General features: G+C 42.7%; 1 protein-coding gene across 9 annotated transcripts in view; it reads left to right on the top strand.

Moving 5' to 3' along the window:
* Positions 1–4,638: 4,638 nt before the first annotated feature.
* The window catches only part of UBE3C (ubiquitin protein ligase E3C), a 130,266-nt gene continuing 111,650 nt past the window's right edge, over positions 4,639–23,254 (top strand). For 6 of the 9 annotated variants that reach the window (XM_036999196.2, XM_073238125.1, XM_073238123.1 and 3 more), the window contains exon 1: positions 4,640–5,053. In XM_036999196.2, the coding sequence (XP_036855091.2) occupies positions 4,988–5,053 (66 nt within the window). In that variant the 5' untranslated portion in view covers positions 4,640–4,987. Of the gene's footprint in view, positions 5,054–23,254 lie in introns of all 9 variants that reach the window. The other 3 variants (XM_073238122.1, XM_073238127.1, XM_073238126.1) reach the window with 1 other exon arrangement.

The raw sequence follows: 23,254 nt of genomic DNA, 5'->3' as shown, positions 1-23,254 counted from the left end.
GCTGCCATCTGCAGACCCGGCAGCAGGCTCTCACCAGACACTGGGCCTGCGGGGCCAATCTCAGACATCCAGCCTCTACAACTGTGAGAATTAGATTCTTGTTGTTCATAAGCCACCTGGTCTGTGGAATTCTGTTACAGCAGCCTGAACTAACACCATTAAGTTTCTTTTTCTAGAGAAATTTATCATTAACATTATTATGCACACAGAAAGTGCATTAAGATATAACCACACTTTAAAGAATAATGCCAGAGCAAACCCTCCTGGAAAGGCCATGCAGGATGAGAAATAATGTTGCTAGTACCTGAGACGCTCCCTCCAAGATCTTCCCTGGTCAGTAACAACCATCCCCACTTTTGTGACAAACTTTTCAATGTATTTCTTTATAGTTTTATCCATTGGAATTTCTTGTGTATTTTATTGCTGGGGAACTTTAATGTGAGCACGTCATCTCATTGCATGAGTTCTGATGAGTTCTCCCAGACACTATGGTTGGACATAATTTGGGATGTAAGATGAGGATGGAGAGCATTCCCAGCCTCGGGTGTACCGTGGCCTTGGCGTCCATTTAACGAATGTCCTCTTTGGACTCACTCAGAGTCTCTGGCATACACCTGCACAGCTCACCAGTGGCCCCAGGATGATCCCAAAGGAGAGGGGGTGTGTCTTCTGGGGACAGCAAGGAAGAGACCCTATCACATGTAAGCCTGTGCCCTGCGACACGGCCGTGTCACATTAGGGTGTCTATCTGCAGAAAGAACTCATTCTGGGGCGAGAATGTTCATAAAGCAAACTTGTAACAACAAAATAGTGCCAACTTAGGTGTCAAGCAATAGGAAGATGGTGAAAGAATAAATTATAGCCCATCCACACAACGGGATTCTAAGCAGCCAATAAAACCAATCTGGTAGATTCTAAGTACTGTCATGGAAAGATATTGATGGTACATTTTTGTACACAAAGAGAAAGCTGCTGGGAAACTTGGGGGCAATCTCTTTTAAAAAACAGAGCAATCCTAAATCGTGTGGCACACAGAATAATACTCCTCCCCACCAAAAGGCATGTCCACAGCACGGACAGGACGCAGCAATAATGAAAGAGTGCACCAGTGGCACATACAGCACTTCGGTGGCCTCAGGATGAGGTTGCATGAAAAAGCCACTCCCGAAAGGTCACACATGTGCTGTATGATTCCATTTGTCAGGCAAAATGCCAAAATCTTGTCCCCTCATCCTATTCCCCAGAACCTGTGAATATGTTACCTGGCAAGAGGTACTTTGCAGATGTGATTAAATTAAGGATCTTGAGGACTTCAGATTTCCAGAACAGTAGGTTAATAAGTGTGTGTCATTTAAAGCCACTAGGTTTGTGGTAATTGTTACAGCAGTGATAGGAAACTAAGATAGGTATACAGACAGGGGATAGATGATAGATAATTGATAAATAGATAGGTGGACAATTGATAGATAAGATAGATAACTGATAGACTGAGCATCTCAAAGATAGAATGAGGAGGATGTAGGGCAGATGGGAAGTTTCATTTACTACTTTATGTTGGGATTGTTTTGATTTTTTAAGTAACTAACATGTATTACTATTTTAAACAATAAATCCTTATAATAAAATATAAGCAATTTTTACTGAGCGTCTGAATTATTATGAGGTAACAGGGAAGCAAAGACATGGATGACCGCCCTGATGGAAGACACTCGTTCCTTCTCCCCGGTTGCTAATTGCAAAAGAACTTCTGGGACATCTATGACGTTCAGCTAGAATCTTCAGATAAATGGAGAAGGCCTCCCAAGCTTCCAGAAACAATAGCTTAAAAATAGATTGTGTATTTAACACAGATTCATTTTGAGCAAAGGAACAGAAGAAAGGAAGCAGAAATTAAGAGGAACACATGCTTTCTGATGGAGTGTGAGACATTCAGGGCTTTTGCAAACACTGGAAAAACCTCACCTAATGGAGGTCTTTATATATATATATATATATATATATATATATATGCATATATATATATTTGGCATTCAAGATGTTTATTATTTTTATTTTAGACAGTGTTTAAATTTTTATTTTGAGGTAGTTACAGATGCACACACAGGAAGTTGCAAACACAGGACAAAGAGGTCCTGTGTGCCTCCCTTCCCCCTCCCACGGTGACATTGGCACATGTGTTTGTAGGTCTACGTGTTCTTATCATGTGTATACTCATGTAACCCCACCGACTGAGACCCTGACCCGCTGCACCCCACAGGCCCCCCTCCTGTGTCAGCTGCTCAGCTAGTCTCTGTCTCTGTGATTTTGCCATTTTGTCTAATAAATGGAATCACACGGCACATGTGTGACCTTTTGGGAGTGGCTCTTTCATGCAACCTCATCCTGAGGCCCCAAAGTGCTGGGTGTGCCACTGGTGCACTCTTTCATTATTGCTGAGTCCTGTCCATGCTGTGGACATGCCACAGTGGGTTAGACGGTCACCTTCTGAAGGACATTTCAGTGGTCCCCAGATGTGGCCACACACACAGAGCTGATGTGAACATGTGCATGCCAATGTCCTGTAGACGTCAACGTTTATCACCTAGGATTAAGGTGCAGGAGTGCAATTGCCGGGCTGTAGGGTGAGTGTGTGTTTCATTTTTTACAGAAGAAATTGCCAGCATCTTTCCATAACGGCTTTAACATTTTACATATGGGATGTCCAGTTTCTCTGCCTCTCTGGCAGCATCTGGATGCCACTATTTATTTTAGCTGTTCTCACATGTGTGTGATAGTTACATGATTTTAACCTGCCTCTTCCCACTGCCTGTTAGTACTGATGGCTTAAGTCACAGATATTTGAGGGGGCATCTCACAGCACTGCAGTGGGCGCCAGCTGAGCTGGGGGCTTGTTCAGGCTTGAGTCTGTAGTTGCGAAGAGGAACTCGGACAAGGATGTGATAAGTGGACTAGAATCGTACTTTATGGGTAGTAGGGCCTCAGGTCAGCACATACGGCTGGGAATCTTTGAGAGTCAAAATTAGTCTTCAAATTTACTGTTAATTTTTTTAGGGTAATGATATAACTGTACTTTCCAAAAATCCCCCCCCCTACTTTTTTGAGATACATATTGAGATATTTATAGATGAAAATGATGTCTGGAATTTGCTTCAAAATAATGGAGAGGTTGGAGTATAAATTACAAAAGATTGGCCATGAGTGAATAATCCTTGAAGCTTGGAGATATACTATTCTTTCTGTATTATTAGGCTTGAAAATTTCTATTAAAAAAGTATCTTAAAAATCCTTGGAAATCTTTCAGTAGGATTCATGTTGGAGACAAGTAAGTGTTCCTTTGATAGGCTAGTTTTTCCTCTAGCACGGGGATAGATGGATTCTTCAGTTGAGAACTGACTGCAGTCGCCTTCCGTGAAGGCACCAGCCCATATAAGCCCTAGATTTGGGTCAGGGCTGTTCATGTGCCAACACAGGTGGAAGCCAGCAGCAGGGGAAGGACAGCAGTGCAGGGCTCGGGAGCCCAGGAGGTAGGACCATTCCTGCCCGTGTTTTAGCTCATTAGAAAAATTCAAAAATATCCAGCAGATGGAGGCAACACACCTCATTACCAGCAAAACTGATACTGCAAACCAGGCTTAGCATTCGAATCAAACGGGCTTGACTGATCCTCATTCCTGGTCCAGACCTGGAAGTTATTTAGGGCAAGATCTGAGACCTCAGAGCAGAGTCATTCACTGAGGGCATGTTATGGGTTTTACCAATGTTTTTAATCTTTGCTTATCTGACAGGTTAAAGAAGTGTGATGCTTTATTTATAAAATCTGGAAAATTTCGAAGCTGGCAAAATTTGACATGTATGATGAGTCAAGTATTTCCTGACCTATAGGAGTAGCTGTATACGTTGACTGGTAAACAGTGCGCTAACCTGGTGGCTTTCAACCTTTTTTGACCCTGACTTATAATAAAAAACATGCTCTATTTTGTGACCTAGTTCGCACATACATTGTGTGTGGGGTGAGGGGACGGGATTTTTCAAACTGAGATTGAAATCCATTAGTGGGTTATGAAATGTACTTACTGGTTTGCAACCAGCAGTAAAAAATAATCACTGCATCCCACAAAGTAATAATTAGTTTGTAAAATTTTGCTTTTGGTAGTGTGTATGACATATATGTGTTACAAGTGCATATGATATTCGTATGTAATTGACGTTTATATGCGACATGTATGCATGTATAGGATATGTATTTATGTGTGTAGTTGACATATTTATGCAAGTATGTGGTGTGTCCATATTTATGTACATACACGTCCGTACGATACATGTGCGTGTGAGGTACCTGTGTTTATGTGTGCGTACGTGTGTACACGGTATGAATGTGACACACCTGCATGTATGCGGCGGGGGGACACACACGACCCACGTCAGCAGGTAAATGCATGTGATCTCTACAGGCGCCAAGTCTCCACTCATCATATGGAAGCCGCGAGCCCGCTTGCAGGAAAGACCGGTCCCACTTGGGGGTGCAGGGCGCCCCTCAAACGCACGCTCCCCGCCCGGGGCGCGCCCCTCACGTACGCGCCCACCCACGCTCCCACGCACCGTCGAGGGCGGGCGCGCGCACGCCGGCGGGGCCGCGCACGGCGGCCGCGTCCGGCGGCCATCTTCGCTGCCGGTTGCTGCTCTCAGTCCAGCGCGGGTCCGCGGCCTGCGGGCGCCTGGACCGCGGCGGGAGCAGCGGGAGCGTGGATGAGGGTCGGCGAGGAGGGGCCGTCCCCAGCGTCGCCGCCCCTCCGCCCGCGGCAGGCCGGGCTCCCGTCGGGGTCGCCGCCCGGCGCGGCCTTGTCCCCGCCGCCGGGGACGCTGCCGGCCCGGGCCCTTCCCCTCGGCCCGCTCCCGCGGGGCCCGTGCCCAGGGGCGCCTCCCCGAGCCCCGGCGCGCCGCGCCGCTCTCAGGCCGGGGCTCCTCCCCGATGGGATAAGCCGGGAAGATGTTCAGTTTCGAAGGGGATTTCAAAACGAGGCCCAAGGTGTCCCTCGGAGGCGCGAGCAGGAAGGTGAGCGCGGCCCGCGGCAGCCCGGGCGCCGGGGCTCCGGGCAGGCGGGCGGGGGCCTGGCGGAGGCCGCGGGACCCCCGCCCAGCGCTGCGCGCACCGGCCGCCCCCGGGGACTCGCGCCGGGCTTGGGAGGGCGGCGGCGGCGGCCCCGCGGCCCGAGTCACCGCGCTCGACGGCCCGGAGGGTGCGGGGGTGCTGGGGGACCGCCTTTTGAATGTGGGTAGTGAAAGGACTCCTGGCCAAGGAAACGTTGTTTCTTTTCAGAAATTAACCTGCTTTTAGAATACTACCTAAGGAGTGTTTTCTGTTGTGGAAAGTAAACAGGATGTGTTTGTTAATGTCTGCAAGCTCTGAAATTGAGGCCCGACTTTTCATGATTGGCCACAGGCTTGAATCCAAGGCTCTGAAAATTATCCTTTATCAGCCTTCTGGAAACATATTTCTGGAGAGACTAGGAATTTATTTCTTTTATAATTGGCCACATAATTATTCTCAGGATACTGTGTAGAGTAGGGGTGAATAAACTATAGTCGCTCGGTCCTCTCTGCTGGCTAGTACGTACTGATTCAGTGGAATTGCTAATAAATAGTTCAGAGCCAATGTTGCTTCATTCGCTACTTTCCACCACTTCTCCACTCTTCTGGCTCATGGATCTGCTTTCTGCCTGTTTTAGTTTTATCAGTTTAAAAATAAAAGTGTGTTCCCCGTTCTTGTAGAGTGTTTGAAAAATTTAGCTGAACCGAAGCTAATTCTTTACTAAAGAATGTTGAAATGTCCTGTAAATGATTTGTGTATTTTTGTTTTGGCTTCTATATTAGTATATTCTGTATGTTACACTTGATAAGAGGATTGGCACATAACCCTAAGTAGATGCTCAAATCCAAGAAGGAACATTTTAAATTGTGCTATGGACCTGTGTGTATGATGGTTTCTGAGGGTGGAGGAAGAATTGGGGAAGAAATGTGCTGATAGTTTTCAAGCTTTGAGTTTTGCATGACGGAGATTGGTTGGAGGTCACTGGCTGCAGAACTATGTACTGTGTAGGGCTAGCAGGGCTGGCATCATCCAGTGGCTTGGGTATCTGTGAAAACTCCAAATGAGGTCAAAGGATTTCTGCTCCTCAAGAGCCTCAGGGCCAGATCCCTAGTGTACAGGTGAGATACAGAGCAGTTAAATGATTGTATATACATTCAGCAAACTAGTGGCAGCTCACTACCTTAGAATCCATGTCACTTGATTTATGTAGGACCTCGTGACTTCTCTTGCAGATGGGGTGTCTCAGCATGCCCTCCTAGGGTGCTGATCCTGTTTGTTCACAGGGTGACATCTTCTCTGAGGAATATAGTCATGTATTGATCAGAATTTCAAGGCGAGATTGCACATCTTTTTTAGCTGTGCTAAACTATTTCTTCCTTTTTACTGAGGTATAGGCGACATACAGTCAGGGTCACAGTGTACATGCCTTAGGCTGTGTCCTCTAGAAGAGCCTGAGGAGATCCTTGTGCCCATGAAATTGAGGAGGGGAGAGAAGAGGGTAGGGAGAAGGGCTCTTCTCAGCTGGAATCCAGCTCTAGCCTAGTCCCACTGAGACCTGGAGTGTAGCCTCCCAGAGTTGTCCTTGAGGTAAGGGAGCTGGCAGTTTGTACCCCTGTATCAGTTGATCACTGGCTGCAGGAAGCCCCTGGGGTGAGGGTGGGCATGTGACACGCTGGCCCCTCAGCTAAGGGCAGCAGCTACCGTGCAGTGCCTGGGGACGGGTGCATGGTCCTGGTGAGGACTCTAGGCCCGTCTCCAGCAGGCAGGGATTTTTACACATGAACACACCCTTGTGACTAGGACTGACATCAGATAACATTCCCAGCATTCCATGGGCCTTCTCCAGACCTCTTCCATTCAGTATTCCTTCTGCCTGAAGATGACCACTATGCCTGCAGTTTGCCTGTTGAACTTCCTGTGACTAGAGTCACATAGAATGTGTTTCTTTTTTTCTTGGATCTGGCTTCTTTGGCTCACGATTCTGGGGTGGAACCATCCTTCTGGTTTTGTTGCGGTGTGTGAGCGCACCATAGTTGATCCATTCTGTTTTTTGTGGGCATTTCTGGTATATGTCTTTTGGTGGACATACATTGTCGCGAGCTATGCCGTACGTTGCACCTGGATTAGCTCTCCTAAACGCTGCCAGTTTCCCTGAGCTGCCTGCTGGTGTCCGACTGTCTGTGGTTCCGCTTCCTTGCTGGCACTTGGCATTGTCAGTCCTTTCAATTTTGACAGTTCTGGTGAGAACATAGTTTTATGGTAGCTTTAATTTTGTTTTCTGACCATGTTGAGCACTTACATATGCATATTTTCCTTAATTCTCTTTTGCAACATAAATCCTTTCCTTCACTTAAAAAAATTGCAATCTCTTTTCCATGTCTTATGTTATTTGAAATCTTCCCTTTCTTGGGTTAAGTGGACGAGTGAATAGTTGCCACCTTTTGAATAAGTACATCTTTTTTAGTTCCCCCAAATTAAATGGGTATTTTTAGTGTGTGTTTAAAGGTTCAGTGTAGGATCTGAAGCATTGCAAGTCCTTGCCTTCATTGTATCTTGTGGGAGGAGTAAGACTTAAAACAAGTGGAAGTTAAAGAACAGCAGAGTGTCCTTCCCCCATTCTGGAGTTCCCTAGGGGCCAGTACAGCAAAGGGTGAAGTTGGTTGGGGCTTAGTCTCCCAGGACATGGAATTAGGGTGGTAGGTGGGAGGGTCAACATTGGAGTAAGCATACAGGATTCCACAGATTCTTGTATCACACACGTTTCCACTTCTTCCTGTTCCTGAAATCAGGGTATATCTTAGTTTGATACAGTTTTTCGGCAGAATTTTTTTCCTTTCTTGGAAGTGCACAAAAAATTACCTTAGGGGTTGTTTGATTACAGGTATAGCAATCCTCTGAAACTGGCTTAGGATTTGTATGGAATGGATATGATGGTATCTCACAGAACGTCAGGACAGAATCATATCCAGATACTGAGTGTTCAGCACCAAGGTGATCACTGTTGGTCTTTCTCCTTGGGCTGCACCTTTTCCTCCAGGCTCTCTGCAGAGTGGCTCTCTACCTTTCACTTGCACGTGATCTTGACTGCATATGATTTGCTAGTTCAGGTGACCCACGGAGACAGTTCGATCTCAGTTCCGTTTCTCAGGATGGGGACACTGATAGGCTTGGGTCAGGTTCCACTTGTGAGCTGAGTCAGGCTGGAGTCTCTGGTGCCAGTAGAGCAGTCTAGGTGTGTGATGAGGGGCAGGGAGTGGATGCTTCAAGAGGGGTAAGAGGTGGTCACATGGAATGTCTAGGTTCCTGTGGACCAAGGTGGGGATGTCTTACATGCTGTTGACTGTACATGTGTGAAATGGGAGAAATCTGAGTTAGATATGCAGATCTGGGAGTTATCAACAGATAAGTGGCTTAGAATGCCTCACTTAGGGAGGTGTGGTGTTTGGGAACGTTCACTAAGTGAGGGGAACTTAAAGAATCACATTTTAGGGGAGGAGTTTTAACAAGGTACATCCCTTCTAATCCATTCGTTCTACTCTTAGACATTTAAGGAATGAATTTTCCAGATGCGTGGGAAAAGATGATGACTGTGGCATTACTTGTAATGCTGAAAAAATTGAAACAATTTAAATGTCTAACAATAGGAAATTTGTTAAACAAATGGTAATATAACATGCGGTGGAATGCTGTACAACCATTTAAAGTTGTCATCTGTATTAACATTTGTAATTTATCAGTCTACTTTTATTAAAATGATTCGTTGTTAATGGAAATAAGTACATTACAAAACAGTATTATAGTCTGCATTTTAATCATGTTAATGTGTCTAGTCATGATATTTACTTCCCCAGTTCCTTAATTTCTAATTCTCTATTCTGGAAATGGCAGGATTTTTTTATGGCTAAATAATACTCCATTGTGTAAATCTACCACATCTTTATCCATTCATCTGTTGATGGACACTTAGGTGGCTTCTGTATCTTGGCTATTGTAAATAATGTGGCAGTAAGTACAGAGGTGTACACATCTTTTTGAATCAGATATTTTTTTTTCGGGTAAATTCCTGGAAATGGAGTTACTGGGTCATATACTATTTCTATTTTTAGTTTTTTTTTTTGAGCCTCCATACAGCTTTCCACAGTGGCTGCACCAATTGATATTCCTACCAACAGTGTAGGAGGGTTCTTACTTCTCTGTACCCTCACTAACTAACACCTGTCATTTCTTGTCATGGATAGTGGCCATTCTGACCAGTGTGAGATGATGGCTCACTGTGGTTTTGATTTGCATTTCCTTGATGATGAGCAATGTGGAGCGTCTTTTCATGGGCCTTTTGGCCATCTGTATTTCTTCTTTGGAAAAATGTCTGTTCAGGTCCTCTGCCTGTTTTTTTTTTAACAAGGTCAGTTTTTTTGAGTGTTGATTTGTACGAGCTCTTTATATATTTTGTATGTTAACCCCATATGGGATAAATTGTTTACGAATATATTCTCCCATACTGTAGGATGCCTTTATGTTCTGCTGATGATATCTTTTGCTGTACAGAAACTTCTTAGTTTGATGTAGTCCCACTTGTTCATTTTTTATTTTGTTTCCCTTGCCCAAGGAGGTGTGTCTGGGAAAAAATTGCTCATGATTATGTTCAAGAGATTTTTGCCTATGTTTTTTTCCTAAGAGTTTTATGGTCTCATGACTTATATTTAGATCTTTAATCCATTTCAAGTTTACTTTTCTGTATGGAGTTAGACAGTAATCCAGTTTCATTCTCCTGCATGTAGCTGTTTAGTTTTCCCAGTACCAGTTACTGAAGACACTGTCTTTTCTCCAGTGTCTACTGATGGCTCCTTTTTCATATATTCATTGATCATATGCTTGGGTTTGTATCTGGGCTGTCTGTTCTGTTCTACTGACCTCTGTTCTTGTGCCATTCTCTTCTAATACCATATGTATTCTGTTTGCAGACCTGCAGGCTGATGGTATGATGTTAGTGCTATAGGCTTTTGTGTGCTGGACTGGGGTTCTTACTGCTGTTTACACACGAGCATTGTTGCCACCAGTTAGAGGGAACAGCATGGGTGGAGGTGTCCAGCCGTGAAGCACAAACCTGCAGGTCACTCATCATGGCAGGGGTTGGGGTGAGAGAAGAGAAGGGAGGGAGACAGGCAGGCTGGTGGCAGGTCCTGAAGGCTTCCATAGGTCATGCTGAGGCATATTTGAGAGCTCTGGGAGCCATTCAAGGACTTTAAACAATGAAGTGACTGAGCGGATTGAGGTTTCCTAGAGATGAGGGTGGGCCAGTGCGGGTGACTGGAGGCCAGGTGAAAGACAGCTGCAGCTGTGTGGGAGAGCCACTAGGGCCTAAAGAAGGTAATGGGAGCCTGAGTACAGGGCTTCGAGGGTTTTGGGGAGGTAGAATTGATGGGATCTGCAATGAGAGGGTCACTTCAGGTATCTTACCTGGGATTACTGGAATGGATGGCAACTCCATAACCATGGTGATGTTAGACTCCTAGGGACACGTTCAACTCAGGAGGCTTGAGGATGCTCGCTCAGCAGGTGGGAGGGCTGGTGTGGAGTTTTGGGGAGAGACAGAGTCCATTTGGTTCATCAGTAGGTGGTGGTTGAAACTGAGATGCCTGGAATCCTCAAGGGAAAGTCTTCTGCTGAGAAGCCGTGGACTTAGGATAAAATTGCCAACGATGTCAACACTTCGAGGAAGAGCAGAGAAACGGGCATGCAAAGGATAGAGTGCAGTGAGAACCTGGTGAGCAGGAAGCCAGCATGCGTGTCCCTGTGCGGGAGAACACACTCTTCGTCAGACCATGGGTTTCACTGAGAGGGAGTGGGGGAGACAGAGTGTGAAAAACAGGGCTGGAGGACCTCACGCTTTCCCTACTGATGATTGTGCTTCATTGCTGTGCCATGAATACCCGTAGGCATTTATACTCTGTATTGTCCCAAAGCTGAGGGTCCAGTTGTTTGATCTGTTTTCTAAAATTAAACTTCTCATTTTTAAAAATAGGGAGCATGCTTTGTTCATTGTGTGGACTTTGTATGAAATATACATGTTTGTGCTTTATTTCTGGATATTTAAGTTTCTGTTTTATTGTAAACAAAATCTTATAGCCAATAATTTCTTAAAATTTTGCTACTGATATGCACTCTTATGAAGGTTTCACATGAAAAACAATGTGGTTACTACATTCATCAATATTATCGAGCCCCACCCCCCAAACTCCATTGCAGTCACTGTCCCATCAGTGTGGTAAGATGTTTTTATACTACTTGTCTTCTCTGTGCTACACTGTCTTCCCCATGATCCCCCCACACTATGTGTACTAATCATAATACCCCTCAATCTCCTCCCCCCAAACCCCCCCACTTTGGTAACCACTAGTCCCTTCTTGGAGTCTGTGATTCTGCTGCTGTTTTGTTCCTTCAGTTTTCCTTCGTCGTTATACTCCACAAATGAGGGAGATCATTTGGTACTTGTCTTTCTCTGCCTGGCATATTTCACTGAGCATAATACCCTCCAGATCCATCCATGTTGTTGCAAATGGTAGGATTTGTTTCTTTCTTGTGTATATGTACCACATCTTCTCCATTCACCTACTGATAGACACTTAGGTTGCTTCCATATTTTGGCTGTTGTAAATAGTGCTGCAGTAAACATAGGGGTGCATATGTCTTTTTGAATATGAGAACTTGTAGTCTTTGGGTAGATTCCTAGAGTGAGATTCCTGGGTCAAATGGTATTTCTATTTTTATTTTTTGAGGAACCTCCATATTGCTTTCCACAATGGTTGAACTAGTTTACATTCCCACCAGCAGTGTAGGGGGCTTCCCCTTTCTCTGCATCTTTGCCAGCATTTGTTGTTCCTAGTCTTTTCAATACTGGCCATCCTAACTGGTGTGAGGTGATATCCCATTGTGGTTTTAATTTGCATTTCCCTGATAATTAGTGATGTGGAGCATCTTTTCATGTGCCTTTTGGATTTCTTCTTTGGAGAAGTGTCTGTTCATATCCTCTGCCCATGTTTTAATTGGATTATTTGATTTTTGGGTGTTGAGGCATGTGAGTTCTTTACATATTTTGGATGTTAATCCTTTGTCAAATATGTCATTTACAAATATATTTTCCATACTGTAGGATGCCTTTTTGGTCTACTGATGATGTCTTTTGTTGTACAGAAGCTTTTTAGCTTGCTGTAGTCCCATTGTTCATTTTTGCTTTTGTTTCCTTTGCCCGAGGAGATGTGTTCAGGAAAAAGTTGCCCATGTTTATATTCAAGAGATGTTTGTTATGTTTTCTTCTCAGAGTTTTATGGTTTGCTCACTTAAATTCAGGTCTTTGATCCATTTTGAGTTTACTTTTGTTTATGGAGTTAGGCAATAATCCAGTTTCATTCTCTTACATGTAGCTGTCCAGTTTTGCCAGTTGTTGAAGAGGCTGTCATTTACCCATTGTATGTCCATGGCTCCTTTATCGTATATTAATTGACCATCTGTGGTTGGGTTTATATCAGGGCTCTCTATTCTGTTCCATTGGTCTATGGGTCTGTTTTTGTGCCAGTACCAAATTGTTTTGATTACTGTGGCTTTGTAGTAGAGCTTGAAGCCAGGGAGCGTAATTCCCACCCCACCCCACCCCACCCCCACTTTATTTTTCCTTCTCAGGATTGCTTTGGCTATTTGGGGTCTTTTGTGGTTCGATATGAATTTTAGAACTATTTGCTCTAGTTCATTGAAGAATGCTGTTGGTATTTTGGTAGCGATTGCATTGAATCTGTAGATTGCTTAGGCAGGATGGCCATTTTGACAATATTAATTCTTCCCATCCATGAGCATGGGATGTATTTCCATTTATTGGTATCTTCTTTAATTTCTTTCATGAGTGTTTTGTAGTTTTCAGAGTATAGGTCTTTCACTTCCTTGGTTAGGTTTATTCCTAGGTATTTTATTCTTTTTGATGCAGTTGTGAATGGAATTGGTTTCCTGATTTCTCTTTCTGCTAGTTCATCATTAGTGTATAGGAATGCAACAGATTTCTGTGTATTAATTTTGTATCCTGCAACTTCAGATAGTAGTTTTGGAGTGGATTCTTTAGGGTTTTTTATGTACAATATCATGTCATCTGCAAACAGGGACAGTTTAGCTTCTTCTTTACCAATCTGGATTCCTTTTATTTATTTGTGTTGTCTGATTGCCATGGTTATAGCCAACAATTTATAATTGCTTTTTGGGGTAAATTGCACAAGTGAATTGCTTGGTCAGAGTAAGATTGTAAAGGCTTTTGATGCACTTTGTTCTTTAGGAAAAAAATTGTATTGATTTCTGTAACTTGATCTAAGCAGTTAAATGCTGCCTCTGCATCTTTGTGTCCTTGCAAAGTTAGGAGTTCATTGGCTGCCCAGGCACCCTTGGCATTGTCTGTCCTTGTCACTTGTTAGGCATGCTTCTGTGCCTAGTGCCTGTCTTCCTGCAGGGTGCTTTGCCTGTTGGATACTCTCATTTCATCCTGACTCCTGTTCCATGAGGTGGAGGTGCTGGTGTCCGAGCCAGGAAGAAATCAGGGCTCAGGGAGTCCAAATAATTGATCAACAGCCATGAAGGTCAAATATTTGAACCCTGGTCTGTTCTTCGTCATTCTCTGTTGGATGTCACGTGTAATGTAGCCTGCCTGTCTTGTGTTTGTTTCCTGGTGAACAGCCTAAGCTGCTTTCCTTTACCTGCTTGGGAGGTTAAGCTCTCTGGCCTGCAGACACTGAGAAGGTGGCTCCAGTAAATAGTCCTAGGTCTTTTTAAATTAATTTTTCTTGTAATGCAGGTTTAATGCTTTCTTAATGTGTTTAAGGAATGCTAGTAAACTCTAGTGTGGTGACAAGCAGCACAGTTCGTATTGCATCTCTAGTGCAAAACATGAGGTTGTAATGAATATAATGGGGACTTGAAAAAATGTGTATCTCCATAACCTGCACTTAAGTTCACCTTTTCTGGGCTTTTCTTTTTCACATTTTTTTTTTGGTATCATTAATCTAAAATTACATGAGAAACGTTATGTTTACTAGACTCCCCCCATCACCAAGTCCCCCCAACAAACCCCATTATAGTCACTGTCCATCAGCATAGTAAAATGCTGTAGAATCACTACTTGTCTTCTCTGTGTTGCACAGCCCTTCCCGTGCACCCCCCCCTTATACATGCTAATCGTAATGCCCCCTTTCTTCTCCCCGCCCCTTATCCCTCCCTTCCCACCCATCCTCCCCAGTCCATTTCCCTTTGGTAACTGTTAGGCCATTCTTGGGTTCTGTGTTTCTGCTGCTGTTTTGTTCCTCCAGTTTTTCTTTGTTTTTATACTCCACATATGAGTGAAATCATCTGATACTTGTCTCTGCCTGGCTTATTTCACTGAGCATAATACCCTCCAGCTCCATCCATGTTGTTGCAAATGGTAGGATTTGTTTTCTTCTTATGGCTGAATAATATTCCATTGTGTGTATGTAGCACATCTTCTTTATCCATTCACCTACTAATGGACACTTAGGTTGCTTCCATTTCTTGGCTATTGTAAATAGTGCTGTGATAAACACAGGGGTGCATCTGTCTTTTTCAAACTGGGCTGCTGCATTCTTAGGGTAAATTCCTAGAGGTGGAATTCCTGGGTCAAATGGTATTTCTATTTTGAGTTTTTCGAGGAACCTCCATACTGCTTTCCACAATGGTTGAACTAATTTACATTCCCACCAGCAGTGTAGGAGGGTTCCCCTTTCTCCACAACCTTGCCAACATTCGTTGTTGTTTGTCTTTTGGATGGTGGCGATCCTTATTGGTATGAGGTGATATCTCATTGTGGTTCTAATTTGTATTTCTCTAATGACGAGCGATGTGGAGCATCTTCTCATGTGTCCGTTGGCCATCTGAATTTCTTCTGTGGAGAACTGTCTGTTCAGCTCCTCTGCCCATTTTTTAATTGGATTATTTGCTTTTTGTTTGTTGAGGTGTGTGAGCTCTTTATATATTTTAGATGTCAAGCCTTTATTGGATCTGTCATTTGTGAATATATTCTCCCATACTCTAGGGTACCTTTTTGTTCTATTGATGGTGTCCTTTGCTGTACAGAAGCTTTTCAGCTTGATGTAGTACCACTTGTTCATGTTTGCTTTTGTATCCCTTGCCCGTGGAGATACGTTCATGAAGAAGTCACTCATGTTTATGTCCAAGAGATTTTTGCCTATGTTTTTTTCTAAGAGTTTTATGGTTTCATGACTTACATTCAGGTCTTTGACCCATTTTGAATTTACTTTTGTGTATGGGGTTAGACAGTGATCCAGTTTCATTCTCTTACATGTAGCTGTCCAGTTTTGCCAGCACCATCTGTTGAAGAGACTGTCATTTCCCCATTCCCCATAGCCATTTAGACTATTCATTTGGTATTGTGCTTCCTTCTTTAAATAGGCCTGGATTGCTGTATACTTTCCTCTTAGAACTGCCTTTGCTGCGTCCCACAGAAATTGGGGCTTTATGCTATCGTTCTCATTTGTCTCCATATATTGCTTGATCTCTGTTTTAATTTGGTCATTGATTCATTGATTATTTAAAAGCATGTTGTTAAGCCTCCATGTGTTTGTGAGCCTTTCTGCTTTCTTTGTACAATTTATTTCTAGGTTTATGCCTTTGTGGTCTGAGAAGTTGGTTGGTAGAATTTCAATCTTTGAATTTACTGAGGCTCTTTTTGTGGCCTAGTATATGGTCTATTCTGGGAAATGTTGCATGTGCACTTGAGAAGAATGTGTATCCTCCTGCTTTTGGGTGTAGAATTCTGTAGATGTCTATTAGGTCCATCTGTTCTAGTATGTTGTTCAGTGCTTCTGTGTCCTTACTTATTTTCTGTCTGGTGGATCTGTCCTTTGGAGTGAGTGGTGTATTGAAGTCTCCTAAAATGAATGCATTGCATTCTATTTCCTCCTTTAATCTGTTAGTATTTGTTTCACATATGCTGGTGCTCCTGTGTTGGGTGCATATATATTTACAATGGTTATATCCTCTTGTTGGACTGAGCCCTTTATCATTATGTAATGTCCTTCTTTATCTCTTGTTACTTTGTTTTAAAGACTATTTTGTCTGATACAAGTACTGCAACACCTGCTTTTTTCTCCCTATTTGCATGGAATATCTTCCATCCCTTGACTTTTATTCTGTGTATGTCTTTGGATTTGAGGTGAGTCTCTTGTAAGCAGCATATAGATGGGTCTTGCTTTTTTATCCATTCTGTTACTCTGTGTCTTTTGATTGGTGCATTTAGTTGATTTACATTTAGGGTGATTATTGAAAGATATGTATTTATTGCCACTGCAGATTTTAGATTCATGTTTACCAAAGGCTCAAGGGTAGCTTCTTTACTATCTAGCCATCTGACTTAACTCTCTTATGAAGCTATTATAAACACAGTGTGATGATTCTTTATTTCTCTCCCTTCTCATTCCTCCTCCTCCATTCTTTATACGGTAGGTATTTTATTGTGTACTCTTGTGTTTCCTTTGATTGCTTTTATGAATAGTTGATTTTATTTTTTTGCCTTTAGTTAGTATTTGGTTGGTCTACTTTCTTTGGTGTGATTTTATTTTCTCTGGTGACATCTATTTAGCCTTAGGAGTGCTTCCATCTGGAGCAGTCCCTCTAGAATACCCTGTAGAGGTGGTTTGTGGGAGGCAAATTCCCTCAACTTTTGCTTGTCTGGGAATTGTTTATTCCGTCCTTCATATTTAAATGATAATCGTGCTGGATACAGTATTCTTGGTTCAAGGCCCTTCTGTTTCATTGCATTAAATATGTCATGCCATTCTCTTCTGGCCTGTAAGGTTTCTGTTGAGAAGTGTGATGATAGCCTGATGGGTTTTCCTTTGTAGCTGACCTTTTTTCTCTCCCTGGCTGCCTTTAATACTCTGTCCTTGTCCTTGACCGTTGCCATTTTAATTATTACATGTCTTGGTGTTGCCCTCCTTGGGTCCCCTTGTGTGCTTCCGTGATCTGAGAGACTATTTCCTCCCCCAGTTTGGGGAAGTTTTCAGCAATTATTTCTTCAAAGACACTTTCTATCCCTTTTTCTTTCTCTTCTGCTGGTACTCCTATAATGTGAATATTGTTCTGTTTGAATTGGTCACACAGTTCTCTTAATATTCTTTCATTCCTGGAGATCCTTTTGTCTCTCTGCCTCAGCTTCTCTGTGATCCTCTTCTCTGATTTCTATTCCATTAACAGCCTCTGGCACTTCATCCAGTCTGTTCCTAAATCCTTCCAGAGATTGTTTTATTTCTGTATTCTCCCTCCCTACTTGCTCCTTTAGCTCTTGCATATTTCTCTGCAGGTCCATCAGTATGGTCACGACCTTTATTTTGAATTCTTTTTCAGGAAGATTGGTTAAATCTATCTCCCCAGGCCCTCTCTTGGGGTTTGTCTGGGTAATTCTAGACTGGACCAAATTCTTGTGCCTTTTCATGGCGATAGCGGTGGCTGTAGGCAGGTAGCGTGTGTGTCAGCTGGGAGAACAAATCCTTTCCTGTTTGCTGGTCACCTTGCCCTCCTCCGTTGCCTGTGTCAGTTACCCGCACTCCTGGAGCAGCCTCCAGATTAATCCCCCAAGCCGTCGTGGGCAGGGTCGCCGTCAGGGTAGCCCAGAGCCCTGCGGGGAGTGGCAGGCACTCTGGGTGTGCTCTCCTGCGAGAGCAGCACCCCTCTGCCTGCGCCGGGCAGCTGCGCACTGGCAGTGGCCTTTCGGTCTGGCCCAGGCGGCTGCATACCGGGAGGAGATTCCCGGGGGCACGGCCGGTTTGGGGTTGCTCTGCTGTCGCAGGCATGCGCAGTCTCTCCTGGGCCGTTCTGCCGCCACCAGCTTGCACGCCCACTCTCAAGCTACTGGGCCGCTGTGTTGGGGGCCACGCTGGCTGTGGGAACGACTGGCAGGCTGCTTATCGCCACGAGGGGCTTCAGAGCTGTGCTGTTGCCCAGGGGGTTAGGGCGCCTGGAGTTCCCTGGGATTCCCAGCTGCTTGGCTGCGTGCCGGGACGATTCCTTGCAGCTGTGAGGTCCCTGTCCCTTTAAGACTCAAAAAGCATTCACTTCTCTTTTGTCCCAGGGGAGCCGGTTGTGGGGACCCGCTCTCAGATTTTGCTTTTCAGTTTCTCTTATATCCAGCACACCATGCGATGTGTCTCTGTGCACCTGGTGCAGGTCACTAGGGTTGGTTATTCGGCAGTCCTGTGCTTCCGCTCCCTCCCCACTCTGACACCTCTCCTCCCACTGGTGAGCTGGGGTCGGGGGAGCACTCAGGTCCCGCCCGGCCGTGGCTTGTATCTTACCCCCTTTGTGAGATGCTGTGTTCTCGCAGATGTAGATGTAGCCTGGCTGTTGTACTGTATCCACTGGTCTCTCTTTTTAGGAATAGTTGTATTTGTTGTATTTTCAAAAATACATATGGTTTGGGGAGGAGATTTCCGCTGCCCTACTCACGCCGCCATCTTGGCTCCTCTGTCTTTTTCACATTTTGTAATGTAACAGTCATGACTCTTGATAAATGAGAGTCAAAACACTAGATTATCATTAATTTTCCTTGCTTTGATGTTTCCATTTCCAACCTGTGGTCAGTGGCTTTAAAAAAAAAGTTAACTTTTTTTTTAACTGGAAAAAACATAAAAAGTGAGCTACTTCTAAAGGGCCTATGATGAAGTCTTCCTCAGACTCCCCATTTCCCCATTATTACCAGTTTATTCAATGTCTGCTTAGAACTAGTGTAAAGGTAAAAATATCCCCTCCTTTTTTTAATGAAAATGAGAGGACATACCAATGTCCTAAGTAGTAGATCTCAGTGATGAGTCCATACAGCACCTTTAGAGCTGTGTGATTATTTTTCATGGATATGTAATGCTACACTACATGGTGTGTATCATATAACCATTTTCATTTTATGGAGATACATATGTATGTGTAGGGTGCTTTCAGGGTTTTGCTGTTAAAATACTGCTATGTTTACCACACAATTCCCGTGTAAGAAAAGAAAGTTGGAATTTCTTGTATGGGATTGAAACTATTACATTTTACTTTATTTTAAAGTGAATTATTTTTTAATATAAAGTAAGGTATTAGAGGAAATTTAAAATATACTGAAATATACAAGGAAAAATTATCTATCTGGGACCCCACCCACCTCTTTGAAATAAAACACTGTTAATAGGTGGATAAATTGTTTTGTAGTCTTTTTTCTATACATTTTTTGAACTGGGAATTGAATTGTACATTCTGTTGTAAAAATATGATTTTTAGTAACATTACTGTATTTTGAGGCACCTTTAAGTCTTTTTTACGTGTACATTAAGTTTGTTGCTCTTACATTTTCATAGATGTTCTTCTTTCTTAGAAGTCTACCAAAAGGAAAAACTCACAAATCGTAGGTTGTGTGTTATTCACAAATAGTACTTGGGCTAACTTCTAATGTTTTAATTAACTCAAAGGGTAATAATTCTTTGAATTGTGTAAAATGCTTAGTATCATGTTAGTGCATAAGAGCAAAGAAAACACTAACTTGAAACAGATGTGAAACTGTTCTATTTATATTGATACATGGAATAAATGGCTAATGTAAAATAAACAAAGGAAACCTTGATTTAAAAAATTAATCAGGATATTAAATGTGCTAAAGTTATTTTTATAAGTGGTAAGCAGTCAATTTGAGAATTTGGTTTTATGGAAATTATATAAATTTACTTTAACATATACATTTTTGAGCATAAAATTTTTTATTCTGATGGTAGTGAGATCTAATTTAAACTGTATATGATTTAACTTTCTTACAAACTTGATTTTGTTACCACTAAATTTATTTGCATGAAGAAAGCATTTTTTCCCCCATTTAAAAATATCTTTGTTAATAGTATCTGGGAAGTTTGGCCATGTTTAATTTTCAGAGGAGATAAGATAATGTGCCTAAAGCTCAATGATCAAATAGAGAAGTTTGCTGTAATTTACTGTTGTTTACATACTGATGAATAGGTTTAGTATCACAGCTGTGGAGGTGACAGATTAGCATTGAAAGTGACAAGCATGCTCTAGGAACAAAAGGCCTAGTCATTCCAAAAACATTGAATTGGTGTGTTTTATGACACTGATACATACTGCTACTAGGAACCCTAACTTTTTAGGCCTGTAGAATTTAAAAGGTAAGAGATGTTTTCAAGTGTAAGTATAATAAATTGAAACCAACCAAACCATTGTTAAAATGTTAAGAATTAAAATCTGAATGTGCTTTTTGCTGATATCTTATTGTTCTTTTCCTTTCAGCAACTTTATTATGACCTTATTCTTGGTTATTTTGAGATGTTTGAAAAAAATCTATTCTCATACAGCTTCATTAATTTGTTACTCTAAAAAAGTGAAATCTATTACATGTACATGGATAATAAATCAGTAGAAAATAAAGATTCGAATAAAATAACAGAAGTCTCCATACCTTCACCACCACCTCTCACTGCCCCAAGTCCTGCCTGTCATCACAGAACTACTTTCTGCCTATAGAGTTATTGAGGTGTGGGGACAGCTCTCCTGCTTACACGGGAGAGCACGGTGAGCAGGCTGCTGTTCTCCGCCTCTGGTATACCTCCGAGAGACGGCTCCCGATCTGCACAAGTGTATCTACATTCCTTGAAGAGACTCATACTCCATGTAATGGATGTTCCGAAACTGACTTAGCTGTCATGTATTATAATGGCAATTTAGATTTTCAGTTTTTTTGCTGTTTTAAACATTGAACTGCAAATTCATATATTTGCACCTATGTATATAAGCCAGATTCCTGGAAGTGCTAGGTCAAAGACTTTGTGCCTTTTGAGTTGTAATAGATAATTTCTAAGCTGCCTCCCAAGGAGGTTACACCATTGTGAAAACAGCTGCTGACCTCTATCTTTGTCTCACAGTGTGTTGTCTGAGTTTTAGTTTGCTAGCTAGATAGGTTAAGTAGCCTTTTTCATTTGTGTTTTTATTGCATTTTTCCTAAAATGTGTAAAGATGAGTATCTCTTTATGTTTAAAAGACATTTTTGATTTCCATATACACTGTTTACTGCATTTGCTAAATTTCTATTTGAGCTTTTGAAATTACTGAGTTTTTACTAAAAACTGGCTTTGTAGTGTTACAGATATTATTCCCATTTGTCACTTTTTAAACCTTGATTTGGATATTTTTCTGTGCTGAAAGTTTTAATTTTTGGAGTCAAATTTATCACTCTTAAAAAACTTAAGGTCTTCCCAAGAGTGGAATAATAGTTACCAAAGGGAAAGGGACTGGGAAGGGAGGGAGAAGGGCAGGAAAAAAAGAAAGGGGGGCATTATGATTAGCATGTATAGTGTGGGGGGGGGCACAGGGAGGGCTGTGCAACACAGAGAAGACAGGTAGTGATTTTACAGCATCTTACTATGTTGATGGACAGTGACTGTGAACGGGGATGTGGGGGGGACTTGGTGAAGGGGGGAGCCTAGTAAACATAATGTCCTTCATGTAACTGTAGATTAATGATACCAAAATAAAATTAAAAAGAAAACTTAAGGTCTTAAATAATGACAAAGTGACATAGATGTAATATATTTCTTAGAGAAAGCCTTCCGTACTGAAGGTCTTTTTTTAATTCCCTTATTTTTCCCCTGTATTTTTGTAGTGCTGTATATGTATATATATCTTAGGTCCACCAGGAATTTCTTGAGGTGAAGACTGGAGATACAATGCCATCTATTTAGGCCACTTAATGGTTCCAACATTATTTATTTAATGACATGATTTTCTCTATAGATTTGAAATGCTGCCTTTATCACATGCAGAATCTGTTTCTATTTGAGTTTCCCCAAGACCCTCTGACATTGACCTGTCTATTCATGCTTTGGCCTCAATATAGATACGTGTTTGTCCCAAAGTTGTGATGTGTGATTGATTTAGGTGGTATGCTTGGGAACATTAAAAATATTTAGTCGTATTCATTTCAATGTCTGATAGAAGGATATAGCTAGGATATCAGATCCGTGATTTCTCCGAAATGCTCCAGCCAAGGTTAGAGTAGGAGCTTTGTGGCCAGCCAGGGTGCCAGCAAATGTGTCAGCGTCCGACAGTTGCAGTGGGGGACCATGCGCGCAGTGTGGACTGTATGTATGGCTGGGGTGGGTTCCGGTAGGTGGGACCTCCGTTAAGTGCTGCTGTAGGCTTGCTTGTTCAGCATGGTAGGATAAGTGGACTTACTAGCGCGAACCTCCTGTAGGTACTTGTGAATGCAAATTAGGATCATGCCTTTACTTCTTTCTACCTGATGTGGGTTGGGGGTTAAAGAAAAAGTGTCATTTTTAAAGCCTAACGGTTGAAGGTTGTCTCATGAACTAAGGCAGTGAGGGTGATTGTTGTCCTGTGTCTTCCTTTGTAGTAAAGAGCACATTAATGACGCACGGGGACCAGCTTTTAGTCTGGTAACCTTACTGGCTGCATAGAGAACATGAGTCAAACAAATGTGATAAAGATTTTTGAAATTGGGTTTTTCATGGACTGGCTAAGAGAGTGAAACTATAAGGCATCCCATCCAAAATTTGCTACACTTTGGGAACAAGCAGGAAAGACTTCTGCACAGCCTGAAAGTAAGTGCACAGCCTGACAGGAATTAAAATCGAAAGCAGGTGCCTCCTCATCTAGGGTGTTTCTTTAATGGCAAAGCCTGGAGCTGCAGTTGGCCAGTGCAGGAAAAGCTGTGATTCAAAGCAGTGATTAATGCCAAGCAGATAGCGCAGTGAGATCTCGTTGTCTTGGGGTGCAGTGTGCTGTGCCGCCCAGGAAGACAGGTCTGGGAGCCCCCCGGAGCCTCCCAGGAAGAGCCCGCCAGTCAGTGCTGCAGGGGTTTGACACTCAGCCAGCCCTGGGCGTCCTCACAGCTTGTTTTCATTGTGTTTGTTTTGGGGAGCACCTTCTATTTTTGACAATGAAACTGTTTTTCCAGTTAGTGTAGGGTAGAAGGTTTCCTCCTGAAATGATACATTTAAATAAGTTAAAGAGTCATTTTGGCAAGACTTATGCGAAAGTACTGTGGTTCGCCTCAGCTTGTGAGGTCTGCCTGGCCCCTTGATTGGTGTCTGCAGTGTTCTCTGCCAT

This window comes from Manis javanica, chromosome 6, assembly GCF_040802235.1.
Source record: "Manis javanica isolate MJ-LG chromosome 6, MJ_LKY, whole genome shotgun sequence".
In the NCBI taxonomy this organism is placed as follows: Eukaryota; Metazoa; Chordata; class Mammalia; order Pholidota; family Manidae; genus Manis; species Manis javanica.
Note: the sequence above shows the minus strand (reverse complement) of the source record. Positions and strands in the feature narration are given on the sequence as shown.